Raw genomic sequence first — 13,730 nt, 5'->3', positions numbered from 1 at the left:
TTTTGGGAAAAACATGTATTTATTTTCTTGCTGAGAGTCAGATGAGGCGATCGATACTGCTTTCATGTCTGCTTGCTAAAAGCTGCCGGGGTAAAGTTAGCACCAGAAAGAAAACAAGGTAAAGGGGAAAAAAGAAAGTACCAGCTCATTAACTGACATATTCGATTTTCTTAATCCCTATATGAAGACTGTTGCTTAGCTGGATGCTGGACTTTGAAAGCTTTATACAGCAAAAATAATTATGTGTTAGTAAACTTAAATTGCAGCAAAGACAGGTTTCCAGCCACTGTGATGAGCTCAGCTAACCAACAGCTGCTTTATTGCATCAAACTATCTTGCAATCAAAGTTGTTGCAATCATACATGCAACAACTATCTATTCAAACACAAACACGTTTAGAGTTAAGATTCCTGATTTTATAGCACAAGTGATAGCACTGTTTTGGTGCTTATTCATAAAGAACCTAAGATTGCAAAATAAAAATAAATTCATACCAAATGTCTTTTTTAGGCATTTACAGTTGCAAATCTTCTAACATTTTACCAGTTTAGATGAACTTTTATGCAACATTAGGAGGCTATACCATCCAGCTGCATCATCAGCATTTTGCAGTCATGCTTCTGCTGACCCGAGGCTTCCGCTAACACCTGAGGGAAATACCTGGTGCTCTAGATGTTAAATGCTCAGCTATGTTCACTGCCGAGTCTCTAACTGTGCCTGCTGTTTGAAGTTGAGCAGGTAGCGTATAAAGCCAGTTTATTAAAGCTTTCTGGCTGAAATCAGGTTCCTGTTGCCTCTGAAAACAGGCTAATAAAAAGCACAGTGAAGCAGAACGGTAAAGCTGTAGTAACAACGGGCGAAGAGACACTGTAGCTCGAGCGGCAGACGACAAACCTCACGGGGGTTCAGCATTGCAAGTGCTCATTTTTACACTGCAAGGAGCTGTTTGCTTTGTGGCAACCCAGCAGCAACTAATGAGCCAATATTTGAACATTTTTGTCCAGATAATTATGTCCAGAGCTTCACTGAGAAGACTACGCGATGCAGGTGTGGGGTTTGCTTTTGTTTTCTGAATACTGTGCAAAAAGTATTCATCTGTCCAAGTTCTAAAATTAAAAAGTGCACAAAATGCAGTTACATAAAAATATGAGCTAAAAACAAAACTGTGGTTGCCCTCATAGCTTTCAAAAATTTCTTTCTTTATCACAGCCATGCCTGAATGGACTATACCGTTAATGGGTTTCTTCTTGTTATAGTGGGAATGTGAAGCTCAGGAGAAGTCCTGTGCAGGCTCTGTTGCCTTTCAGTACATTGCCCTGATTTCAGTCTTGATGATTTGATCTAACAGAATCTCACCAACCTCCCCTCATCCCCACCCCCCTCTCTCACCACCATCACCCTTCCCTACCTGGTAGAAGGCTCGCAGGTGTCGATTTAAAATAGAAAAATTCTGGACTCTCAGCATGTGGTCATCTCTCTCGCTGTTGTACAGCCGCTCCACCTTGGGGTTTGGATCTCTGGGTGGACACACACAAAAAAACCACACACACACACAATTACACACAGTGGTTTACACACTGCAGCTTGATCAAACAGCCCAGCAACATTTCTCTCCAGATGAGAAATTCTTATGCAACAGTGCATTTAAGCAGAGTGAATAAAATTTTAATGAGGTCTGAGAAGCAGGCAGTGAGAATCCACATGCAATTATTTGTTGAAATAATGTGGCTTAGGTCGGGCCAAATTAATCAGCCATTGAGCAAATCCTGCCTAAGATCTTGTCTTGCCAGTTAATAGACAAAAGGTTTTCTCCTGCTGAAACTTGAACACGAAGATAAGGGAATCAGTGGAGATGGCTTATAGGATGGCATGATTGTAATTTGCTAGAAATTTCAGAACATTGTGCTTTAACACACACGCACTGCAAAACAACATGAGGTTATGAAACCGAGTGCGATAAATGTTACATCACTTTTCATGCAAAAGAAAAAGAACAATACCAAGTGTTTGCAACCATGTTAGCACCTCTCTGATGCTGTGCTGTGGCACACCATAAAGCATAAGGGAAAATGTTTACCAGTTAGCATGATAGGGTTCTTAAATTACCATCAAACACAAAGTGAGGGTTGGTATTTTGGGAGATATCTGCGCATAAATCAAAGAAAAACTACAAAGTGGATGCGAAAAGTGATGGTGCCGCATTAAATATCACAAAAATTAAGACTCACTCGAGTTTCTGTCCCTTGAGTCATGCTGTCAGTTAAACTAAGCTGAAGTATTTTAGTGCACAACATTAAACTGAGGAAATTATCTGCCTTTATTTAATAGCTGTATGGATGTAAAAGGGCTAGATGCAAATACCACACTGCCAATACGTCCCAGTGGTCACTCAAAACACTGCAACAAAAAAAAAAAAATCTACAGCCCTTAAATTATTCTCCTGTTGCCCTATTATATATTAATATAGTGTCCTCCTATTACTCTTTCTATTATTAATGTGACTGTTTATTTGTTTAAGTGACATCATTACAACGTACGAACTGTGCGGCCACGACCCAGAAGGAAACCAGGACATTAAAAAAGCTTCTGTGGTTTATGCAAAGTGCAAGAACCATTATAGAAGCAGGCAAGACTTCCAGGCATACAGATAAAGGTGTTGTTGATTTTTTTTTCCAGTTGTCAGTAATGTTACTGCAACAAAAAAAAAAAATCCCATCCATCCAAACAGGCATTTTCTCCATATTATAAAAAGAGAGGTGTAAAATTATTGGCAGGACACAGCTGCTCACAAGGTCACTTTGCACTCTTTCTATTATCCCACACACTGTCCATCACCTTAACTCACTTCACTTAAGTTACATAAGCATCTCAATCACCAGGCCACCAGGGTGCCCAATTTCAGTGCTTTTTAATGGCTTTCACTCAAAAAGCAAAAAAAAAAAAAAAGCTGCCATGGAGTTTAAGCAAAGAATGGGTTGTGTGTACATTTCAGTGTTTCAGATTGCCAATAAAAGCCACAGGCACTTTTTTTGCAACTAATTGCAAGGTTGAACGGTTTATATTTTCCATTTACAAATGAGAACTTGTGCTTTTATTATTTTACATTTATATTATTACATTTAAAAGCAGACTGACTGGGTAAAGTTTGCAAAAGTTTATCAAGTTATCTTTCCCCCCTCTCTAATAGTGACGTTTATTGCAGTGTCCACGGCTAGGAAGCAGTGAAAGTGAGAAAATGTTGATGAATCTTACATGACCCTCATGACCTCATTGAGGAAAATCCCATTGGTCAGCCTCAGGTAGCGGTCTCGGGCGCTCTGCGAAACAGAGTTCACTTCCATGTACTGGCTGTAGTGAGGTGCACCGTCCTCACTCTCTACCATATTCTCAAACAGCAGCACCTATGAGAGACAGATAGAGATGATCTTGTGTGGTGACCAAAGACAAGGAAGAACCGGCACAGGAGCAGAAAATAGACACAGAGATGGGCTAAGGGAAAATTTTCACACAGGAAGTCACTTGAGTCTGTGCACCTGTCCGAACAGGTGGGATCTGTGCGCTCACACTGGGAAGCACTTCACAGCGACAGCCAGCCAAGCAGGACTGCAGCCAAGGTTTCTCTCTCGCGCGCTTCTAAGACGACTTGTGCCAATGCAAACTGCAATATAATGAGTTTTATTCCCACCTGCACCTTCTAAAAACTGCACAGTAGGTAAACAAAGTAACAAGCCACAGTTGGTCTCAGCTGATGAGGTGATACAGAGGAGACTGAGATGCGGAGGATAACAACTGGGTTGGGTGGCAGGGGATCCCTTCAGGGTGAAAAATCTCATGTCAGTGAAAAAATGACCTGCTGAAGTGGTCCAAAGAAAAAAAACAAACCTCTTCCAAGACCTGTTGAACCTGACATCTGACCAGCCCCCTCTTTGGAAAGGGGAAACAACAGCCAATGAGAACATCCCTATAAGACTTAGTGATCACATTATCCAAGCAGAGATCATTAACCAGAAGGGGGAGACTTGGTGACTTGCCATGTTGAAACCCCAGCTGGGAATTCAGTGTGTTACAGCTGTAGTTGGTTTAAGAGAGAGCATACTCTATGACTATTTTGAAATCAGAAGCAGCCCAAGGACACGGAAGTGTCGAAGCTGGGAGAGAAAAAGTTGGTTATTAAGAGGCGAGGGAAGCTGCCAAAAGGAGAAGTGTTTGCTTTTCTGTACACAACAGAAAAAAGGCAGGGCCGAGGCTGTTTGTGTTATTTATTCAAGTTTTATATGTATTCTGACGAACGGAACTGGAAAACAGACTGGTCTAAAAAATTTCACAAGCTTTCTGACTTGAAATTATACAGACTTTACTACAGAGTTGGTCACCGGCTAAGTCGGATTTTGTAATTTTTTTCACAACGTTTTACACCCTCCTGTTTTATTCTCACCTCTGCGCCTCTATAAATGATGACCTTTTCTCTAACTCAAAGTGATAAATGATAAATGACGTACCCATTGCGCCAACGCACTTTCCATGAATTCCTCTATTATCTCCTTAATGTTGGACTCCATTGTTGTGGCACGAGGGCTGTGAAACACTACAGAAGACAGCTAATTAAAGAATATCACCAACGCGGTGTATGTAATGAATCAGAGACAGAGAATCCATCTTGCGTCAAGTGAAGTAGTTTGACATTTGTGCGGCCCTTCCTCCCCTCCCTCTACCTCGTTTGCTGTCTCTTCCTCTCTGACTGCGTGTGTCAGTCAGTTTCATTGCAAAACCACACCGGAATTTTTCAAAACGCACATGTTGAGGGTTTTTTTTTTAAAACACACCCTCAAAACTTCACACAACACACACAAACACGGAAATATTTTTCTTGAGTACCGCAAAACACTAGAGTGCAAAAAAGGGACATTAACTTCGCAGAGGTGAAATATTAGGCCTATTTCCTCCTCTGCGTATTTATGTGCACATTTACCTTAAATGTGTGTTTTTACGCCATTATTTGCCTCAGTATCGCCTTGTTTTGACCTTAGACATGACATGTTGATCTAATGTGTGTTAAAAATGAGAAGGCTTCCATTTGAAGTTGTCAGAGGTTTAGTGTCTCTAACGTTCACCGTGCGTTCAGCTGCGCTCCAAGCACTGTGCAATAGTGACCTCTGGTGCTTCAAAAGGAAAGTTCATGCTTTCACATATTATTAATTACATCATCAAAGGGGAAGTGGGCTTCCTTACTTTGAGCTAGCTGCTGTGTATAATGCATTGCAGTATTTTCCGTTCTATAGCTGTCTAAACCTGCGGTATAAGGCTTCATCTGTCAAGGCTTTGATGCAAGTAAATGGGCAGGGGCGTTCCTAGGATTTCTTTAGGTGGGTTGATCGAACGCAGAGCAGGGTGGGACCACAGGAAATCAGTATTTTTAAGCAGAAAATGAAACCATTAGTGCAGAAAACACGTGGCACAACTTTCAGGTCCATGTCCAGCCCTGTGTTCTACTTATTATGTGATTTATTACGTGAAAAGTGCTGCACAAGAATTTACATAGCTTTTTTCTTTCTTTCTTTCTTTTTACTGGATATTTGTTTTGCAAAGTGGAAAAACAGTAACTAAACTAAAAGTTAAGTAAAAACGTCCCTATTAGAAATTATATACTGTATACTGTAAAATGTTCTCATTATGTCTGCTCTTCAGATTCATGTAAATACTAGTTATAAATGTTTGTTTCTTAAATGCTGCAGCTCGATGTGATTTTAATTACTTGTGTATTGCTGATCAATAACAGTAGCATGCTCAATAATCCAGGTAAGAAAATCGCAGAAAGCTCATTCTGTTCATCTGGACGTTGCCTTTTCAGGAGGAGAAACATTTCGTCAGTCATTCTAGTGAGTTCTGATCTTTCCTTATAAGGCTGGCGAAGGCAGGCAGCTGAGACTTAAATAGAGCAGAAGCAGAAAGTAGCACAACATAGAAAATACATAGAAATACTACTTCTGTAAAGTACTTGAGTAAATGTACTAAGTTACATTCCCATTGATCCTATCTATGCATCTCATCTGATGGTGGTGGGCATTGTAGGACTTATAATACTCTAGTGCTTTTTCAGTTCTTTATTTATAAAGTGTCTGTTAAAATGATGGTGGTTGACTTTTTTTGTTTGTTTCTTTATGTTTTATCATTATTTCCTGAAGTGGCTGTTACATTTTCGAACTCAAGCTGTATTTGTCAACGGCGCAAGGTTTAGCCTGCTATAAAGAAGAGTGATGATTTGTTGTTCTTATTGTGCAATGCTTTATCAAAGCGTGACATGGAGAGTGGATGTGCATAATAGTGGATTCTTTGTGGGTTTTGCACACAGGCTTCAAAAAAAGATACCAAGGGAAAGATATCATTGAAAAGCTGCCAAAAGGAAGCTGTTAGAAGATGTATGTGATCTGAAGATATGTGCAAATCATTATTATCATAGTTTCTGTACAGTCTCACCCTTAATGGTCTGCACAAGGCTTCTTCTTTATGTAATTAGGGAAATTTTATAAGGCCTGATGAGCAAAAGGCAAATTTTAGAAATTTCTTTCCATGTATTTTAATAATGTATTAATTTTATGATCCAATTTAAGGTTTTATGATACACTTTCTTTGAAGGTCAGAGCTGAGAAATGGACTGTACGCTTCCTTTGTTAATCTCTGCTACACTTTTTTTTTTTTTTTGAAAAAGAAAACATTTATTTTTCTGCAGCCACTAAATGGATGCTTATATATTTGGAATCAAATAAGACATTCATGGAAAATAGTCTGTGATACAGTTTTATTTAGGAAGATTGAGCACACATTGGATATACCTGCAGCTTGGACAGATCACCATATTTGTATATATAAATATGTTTTGCCACAAAAAGGATTTATAGACTGTTAGTCTTTGTAAAATAGTTTCCAACATGTTGCATCAGTGTGCTGTTTATGCCAGAGTGTGTTCCTGTGTGCTGTCAGGGTGTGCTGACACTGCTTGTGCAGCAGTTCTGGGATTAACTCTGCCAGGATTATCAGATTGTTTCAGAGCTGCCAGAACAGACACGATGACAGCTTCATATAGGGCACCGCACACACATATGCACGCAAACACGCACACTTAATCCAACTCTCCTTGCTGGACTCAGATAACCCATTGTCATATTCAAACGTGCCTCTGTTTTAGGACATGTACAAAAGGAAGCCGACACTACAAAGCAGTTAAAAACTTCTACTTTTAATATATAATTCATGTGCATTGCCAGTTTAACAGGTTCCTAAGCATTTCATTGCAGATTAGTACAAACTACAGCCGTGGGAGTAATGTTACAGTGCACATGGGATGAACTTGTGAATCTGAGCCAAAAAATTGTTAAATATGTTTTCGTGTTTAAGCTAAACCTGTTTAAACTGACTTTTCTAGACACAACAAGATGTACTACACATCTCCTGAACAGATTCGTAGACGGTGACACATACATGATGTCCTGCACAGAGGAGATGTTTGTTTGGTGTCTGTGCAGGGCTTGATGAGATTCCCTGTGTGTTGCCCTGTTTTGGCCATGTGCGAGGGAGCTGCAGATGCTGCTTTTGGTGGTACATAAATCAAGCCTAATGTGTCAAAACCCAAATGGTGCCCTACTTGCCACCACCCAACTCACACAACCAAAACAAAAAAAAGCACTGACACATCCTCCCCCCTCCCATCTCTTCCCCCTGAGCTTGTGTTTTTAAAAACATTTCTCCCTTTAGCTGGCAGGGGAGGGAGTAGGGGAGGCTGCCTTCTCCGTGGTGTTATCAGCTGGCTTCTCTGCGTCTTCAGCCCCGGGGGATCCTTCGGCGGCCGAGGGGTCAACCTGTGCAAACTTCAAGATGTCGAGGACATTCGCTTTAACATCCTCAAAGGTCTCCTTCACACCCTTCTCCAGGAGATAACCCACACTTTCACCCTCGGGGTCCTCTAGAGCTGTGGCTCCCTCCACAGCTGTCTGCAAGTACCTCAGGCTCACCAGCACTGACATCTGCAGAGAAAGAAGCAATAAAGATACTGTGAAATCAGGGTGTAAAATCTGTGCTCGCAGACAGTTTTTATCACAAAACGAGATGGTCAAAGGGTTTCGTAAGCTCACAAAAAAAACGAATAGAGGCATCAACTTTAATAAATCACGTAATTTTAAAGCTGCTGGGTGATCACACTCTGAAGGACTTTTATTCTGTACAGCTGAAAAGCTTGTGTGGATGTATTCTGACAGCTTGTACTGTGTTATATATGTGAGAGACAGTTATACACATTTTTTCTGATTTTGAATTCACTGTGGAAGTATTATCAGCATTATTAATTTTTTTTTCTTTAGGATTGTAACCATAAACATGATTTCACTCAAAATATTTACACTTATTTTGGAGCGATGATGTTCATAAACCATATTGGGACTTAATTATTATCTCAGAAGGCGTGTTATGTTTATATTTTCTTTTTTTAAAACTGGAGAAATCATGAGGGGTTTTTTTTACTTCCAACCTTCATATTGGGTTTTGCAATCTGAAGCTTATTCAAAATCAAATCACTATAAAAGTTAAAAGTTCAATTAAATCTATCTGATCATTTTCATATAGTCTCTTAGACAAATTTTGTCCAGTTTTTTTCCCAAAAGTGTGAGATCCAGTTTTGACTGAAAATTTGCTGCAGACTTCAGGACAACAATGTAGTGGTGATGCAGGAGTACAAAATATTTTTAGTATTATCTCATGCTCCCTCTATCATTTTTTTTGTCTGCTGTTCAGATTCAGAACAGGTTTTGTTAAAGTAAAATATCTTAATACCTTGACATGCCAAAGTGGACTAGAAAAACCACGCCACTGGTCTGTTGCGGTTTAGACTGTGTGATTGGCTGGTTGGAGCGTATAACAGTGCTGTGTTGAACATATGAGAAAAGCTTCCTGTTACAGGCTTAGTTTGGCTATTTAAACATGTGCTGTCAATGCTGGCATTTTGCAAAGGAATGAAAGTGCATGTTTGATTAAAAGTTGGAAATCAATGTAAACCAGTGAGCTTTTCCCTTCTGTCGGTTGTCATGGCAGTGTGTGCGTCACTAGACAGTCATCATTTAAAATTCTGTTTTTTGCTTCTTCTTTCTTTGTGTGTCTGTGTGTGTGAGTGTACAGAATAATTTCAGCGCTCCTTTCTGAACTCAAAGAAGAATTATAGAATAGCATGACAATAATAGCATAAAACAGCTGTTTGGGTTTTCTTTTTATTATTCACCTGTATTAGGATGACTGACAGCACACCAGGGCCAGTTGAATTCATCATCTCCATGTAGTAGTCGGTCAGAGCCTGCCTACAGCCACGGCTGTACAGGTTGAGCTCTTCTGCTTGGTAGTCGTAGCTGTAGTGAGCGCTGTTATCTGTCAGGTGGTACTGCAGGCAGGGGCGTGGGGAGGCCGGGTTACAGCAGCTGAACGGAACGCCATCCAGCAGGTAACGGCCATCCACGTTACTCCTGATACGACTGTAAACAGATGAAGGAGAGAAAGCGTGAAAACCACGAAGAGTGACAGATTAAAAAACAGAGTCTAGTGAGACAAGAGCAAGAGGAAGAGAAGTGAGGAGATAAAGTCATCTTAAAACCAGTTAAAGGCCGACTTTTAGCTCAGAGCAGCCCCTCTATACAAGTGTCATCATGTCACAACCTCTCTGTTTGTTCATTCCTTTTCACTTCCCTATCTTTGACCAACCTTTCTCTGCTTGCTGTACCGCCAACCTTTTCATCGATGCCTATCATTCTCTTCAAAAGTAAAGGCCAGATCTATTTTTAATATAGTCTTCCTCTACCCTTAATATCATTTCTCTCCCTCTCTTTCTCTCTCTGACATATTGTTTGACCTTTCTGGATGTGAAATCTGCTTATCTCTCACTCATGTAGACCTCTATTTTCTTTGCTTCTCTTCGCTGTATACCCCTCATCATTTTTTCTCTTTCTTTCTGTGGATCATCATTCACTCACTCCTTGACGTCCTTGGAGGTGAAGTCCAGATATCTATTGCTGACCCACTGAACCTCAAACCAGTCCTTGAAGTTGTTGTTTCCACAGCAGCGGAACTCCATCTGCAGACGATCAATGGTCTCCTTTTGAAAACAGCGGCCGGGCACGTCTGTGTCCTTGTAGAAGCGGATCCCATTCCTCAGTCCCACCTGACATTGAAGAGAGAAAAGTGTAGGAAGGAGAAGGTGTTATCTTTAAAAGTCGTTGGCGTTTCAGAGCAGTTTGAGCTGGTTTTAAAAATAATGTTTGATTGTTGGTCAAATTGCTCTCCCATTTTGGCTTTGTCTACAGCAACTTATAGGGAAGCAGGCGTTTCCTAATGTTTTGCTTGACACTGGAGGTAAACTACTTATACCCTCCTTTTAATCTTTACCCAGCCCAGTGAACCCACCTTCAGGGACTCTTCCAGGCGTCCCTGCAGGGCATAGCTGAGCACCACCACAGCAAGAAGGAGACAACAGAGTAACATGGCTACAGCAAACCAGGCCATCAGGAGCAACTTCCAACGGGGGAAGCGGCTCGCATCCAGGGAGTCCTGACACACACGAGTGGCAACCCAGTTGGTGCCAATGGAGACCAGGCCCACCATCATCAGGATGTTGGGTACCATGTGGATCTCTGTGTTGTCCATCACCTCAAGAGAAGAAGAGCAAAGTCAAAGATAAAAGTTGGCACAACACTGGCAGTCAGCTGCAGGTCTCTTTGTCATTTCCTCCTCTCAATTTAGAAGGCAATAATCCTCTGTTCAATTATCCTTATCTAGTCTAAAATGACCTTGGCAGCCAAAAGATTCAATTAGCTGCAAAGTCTACATGGAAATATGATGATAAATTTAATCCATTGCTCGTGTTACTGCAGAAGTCAATTATGGACTGAGTTTATTATTGGCTGAGTTTGCAAAAGCCTGCCAGCCACAAAGCACCTTTGTCCAATTGTTGTTTTAAAATTACCATTAAAAAATACCTTACATTTACAGTCTGGTGGCTAACGTGATCCTGTAAAATCTGTCCAGCCAGCTTGGCTTTAGAACAAATAATCTCTCTAAATGAAATTGCAAAGAAATATTTTAAGCTCCATCTAGAATACTCAGTTTTCCCACTGAGTGCAGTAGAGGGCAAAACAGAGTACACAAATGAGGTATTTGTCTACAGATGATAAAGGAGGATTATGCTCTAATGAATCATTTGTTAGAGCCTTAGCTTCCTGATTCCATTTCATCGGTTGGAGAGCAAATATGTCTTCTGTTTTTTCCCAGCCATTCACCACCACCTTGGGAAAAATGATTACCTAAGATTAGCTAAGAGCACTTTTCACTTTAGATCAATAAATATGTGAAGGTCTCCTCTCATTGCAGCTTTCCTGTGAATATCAGTTCACTAAGTCTGTCTAATTGATCACTGATCCATTAAGACAAATGGCTACAGTGCTTAAACAAAATGCACAATCCACACACACACAAACAAACACACACACACACACACACACACACACACACACACACACACACACACACACACACACACACACACACATGATTTTCATGGGAAAAGTGCTGACATTACAAAGACGTTTTTCAGCCAACTCCACCTACATGACTTAACATGCATGAATGTGCATGTTTACACTTGCGTGTGGTGTGTTTGTATTTGTCGATTAAACGCTGAAGCTAAGTTTAAAAAAAAGTGACACAGCAGGCTCAGTAAACAACACTTAGCAAAGGCAGATGCCTGAGCATACAATCCTATATTTGTTCAACCTTTAATACATTCATGCACTAGACGTTAGCTCCACCTGGCCTTCTAGCTTGCATTGCTTCATGTGTGTGTTTGCATTCATGCAAGCATCGCTTTCTGTACCTCTGCCCTACGAAGCAGCTCTGTCTTAAGGTAAACACCAAGACAAAAGATGAAGGCCCCACTCATCACTGCCAGCCAGGACATCAGCCACAGGCCCTGGGCCAGACGAACTCGCCTCTGCTGGGTGAACGTAATTTTCAGCAGCATGGCTCACTATTATGCACAGGCCACCACAGAGAAAAGAGAAAAAAGAAAGAGAGGGGGAGCTGGATGGAGCAGAGCAAGTCTATTCTGGTCAAAACTGATGCTATCCAGAGGTGGCCAGCTGCATTTATGGAGACAAACCCATGGAGCTCAAAATACGGTGGACTCAGTGTTGTTGGATTGGTCAGTGGTCAGTCCAGGCCTGGTCGTTTGATTAGTTATTAGTGCGTTGAGCTCATCTAAGTTGTTCCAGGTGGAGGGGATAAGCAGGTATATCCCTGAGATGGTAGAGGACAAAGTCGACCTTAGAAGATAATCCAAAAACTTTCACTGGGTTGACGAAATGTCTCAAAAAGTTGTTTTTTCTTAAATAATCCAAATCCGTGCGGATGAGAAATGTGAGAAAAGTGGTTATTATTAAAGTATGGTGGAAAAATGATAATCCTTTTCACAAATATTACAGATGTTTCCCTCAAGCAAGTGGTCACAACGCCGCAGTCCCCCCTCCAAGCTGAAATCAGTGATTTCTTCCCCTTGATGCGATGTTGTCTTTTGATGGCGCCCCTCCGGGTCTGTGCATATGCGGCGCCCCCCTAAACCGCGGTACCCATGGTTGGAGGACACAGACAACTGGCCAAAGTCGAGAGTTTGGAACCGTAATCCTCACAGTAGAGTCCCTGGGATCCTATTAGAGCCCAGGAACCAATGGGAAAGCAGGCCAGTGTCTGATCAGCAAACTTATCTGATGGACTCATAGTATGGGAGGGTCTATTGAACTATTATGACAGGTGAATTTACCTGAAGCCCATCAACACAGGCTTGTAGGTCTGAGGAAATAAACACAGGAAATATGTATTACTGTTTACCTAAGAGCAAGAATACGGTGGGGTCCAGCAGTATGGAACAAAATCCAATTTACTGTCAGCATCACTCAGAGTTTTCACTCTATTACTGAGCCAAGGTATTTTATGCAGTTAGAGAAGAAAAAATCTAAGACATTTGGAATAGGCCCACACATATGAGGCTATACTTGAAATACAACTGGAACAAATGGTATAGTTTATCTTTTACAATGCTCTCAGTTTATGCACTAAAACCATTATTCTCATAATTAATTGTAACCTTAAATTTTGCATTTCCATTTAAACTGTTTGTGTGAAGTTAAATATAAGAAACCTGCAGCCATTAATGATTTTACATTACAGTGACAAAGCAACCCACGGTATAGTGTTATTTTAAAAAAAAACACTATACTGTGGGTTGCACTAAAATGCATGTAATGATCAGACGTAAGGCAGATTAGATATCTATTGATTAATGGACTGACTGAAATAAAGAGAATAGGGTTCCCAAAAGGATCCTCTATTCTTTTTTGAGGTAGGTTAGGTTAGCTGCTTCATGTGCAGTGAAAGTAAGACCAGAGTTATGTTTGCAGGGGATTATGAATATACTGCAATAGGGAGGGAGGTGGGACTGGATCAATAGGATTAAACTGCTATTATAAGTATTTATGACAACCTGAATCAGAGCTATAGTTAGGCTGAGGCTGGTGTCACATTATCAGCTCTTAAAGCACTAATAATTTTCTACAGCCCAATCAATATTAACGTTTGCAGCTATATTTCTGAATAGTGAGACAGATTGAAAGCCATTTAAAACTTACAAGCAAACCTGTTTAGCTTTCTAG

At 40.7% G+C, this 13,730-nt stretch overlaps 2 protein-coding genes across 4 annotated transcripts in view; both read right to left on the bottom strand.

Annotated features, from left to right (window-relative positions):
• ccdc88b (coiled-coil domain containing 88B) overlaps window positions 1–4,897 on the bottom strand; it is a 61,314-nt gene extending 56,417 nt beyond the window's left edge. Inside the window, exons 1-4 of one of the 3 annotated variants that reach the window (XM_082547348.1) lie at window positions 4,713–4,897; window positions 4,500–4,585; window positions 3,253–3,401; window positions 1,409–1,517 (exon numbers count right to left, since the gene is read on the bottom strand). In XM_082547348.1, coding sequence (XP_082403474.1) covers window positions 1,409–1,517; window positions 3,253–3,401; window positions 4,500–4,585; window positions 4,713–4,761 — 393 coding nt within the window. In that variant the 5' untranslated portion in view covers window positions 4,762–4,897. Of the gene's footprint in view, window positions 1–1,408; window positions 1,518–3,252; window positions 3,402–3,533; window positions 3,635–4,499; window positions 4,586–4,712 lie in introns of those variants that run through there. The other 2 variants (XM_082547349.1, XM_082547350.1) reach the window with 2 other exon arrangements.
• A 1,882-nt stretch (window positions 4,898–6,779) lies between these two features.
• rom1b (retinal outer segment membrane protein 1b) lies at window positions 6,780–12,694 on the bottom strand. The gene is made up of 5 exons (XM_082508640.1): window positions 11,900–12,694; window positions 10,435–10,677; window positions 10,005–10,192; window positions 9,263–9,509; window positions 6,780–8,018 (listed from the first exon to the last, which is right to left on the bottom strand). The coding sequence occupies exons 1-5, from the start codon at window positions 12,044–12,046 to the stop codon at window positions 7,746–7,748; spliced, it is 1,098 nt and encodes a 365-aa protein (XP_082364766.1). The 5' UTR covers window positions 12,047–12,694; the 3' UTR covers window positions 6,780–7,745.
• Window positions 12,695–13,730: the final 1,036 nt, after the last annotated feature.

This window comes from Aulonocara stuartgranti (genome assembly GCF_965226115.1).
Source record: "Aulonocara stuartgranti genome assembly, chromosome: 2".
In the NCBI taxonomy this organism is placed as follows: Eukaryota; Metazoa; Chordata; class Actinopteri; order Cichliformes; family Cichlidae; genus Aulonocara; species Aulonocara stuartgranti.
The sequence above is the reverse complement of the archived record's forward strand: the minus strand, read 5'-3'. Positions and strand labels throughout refer to the sequence as shown.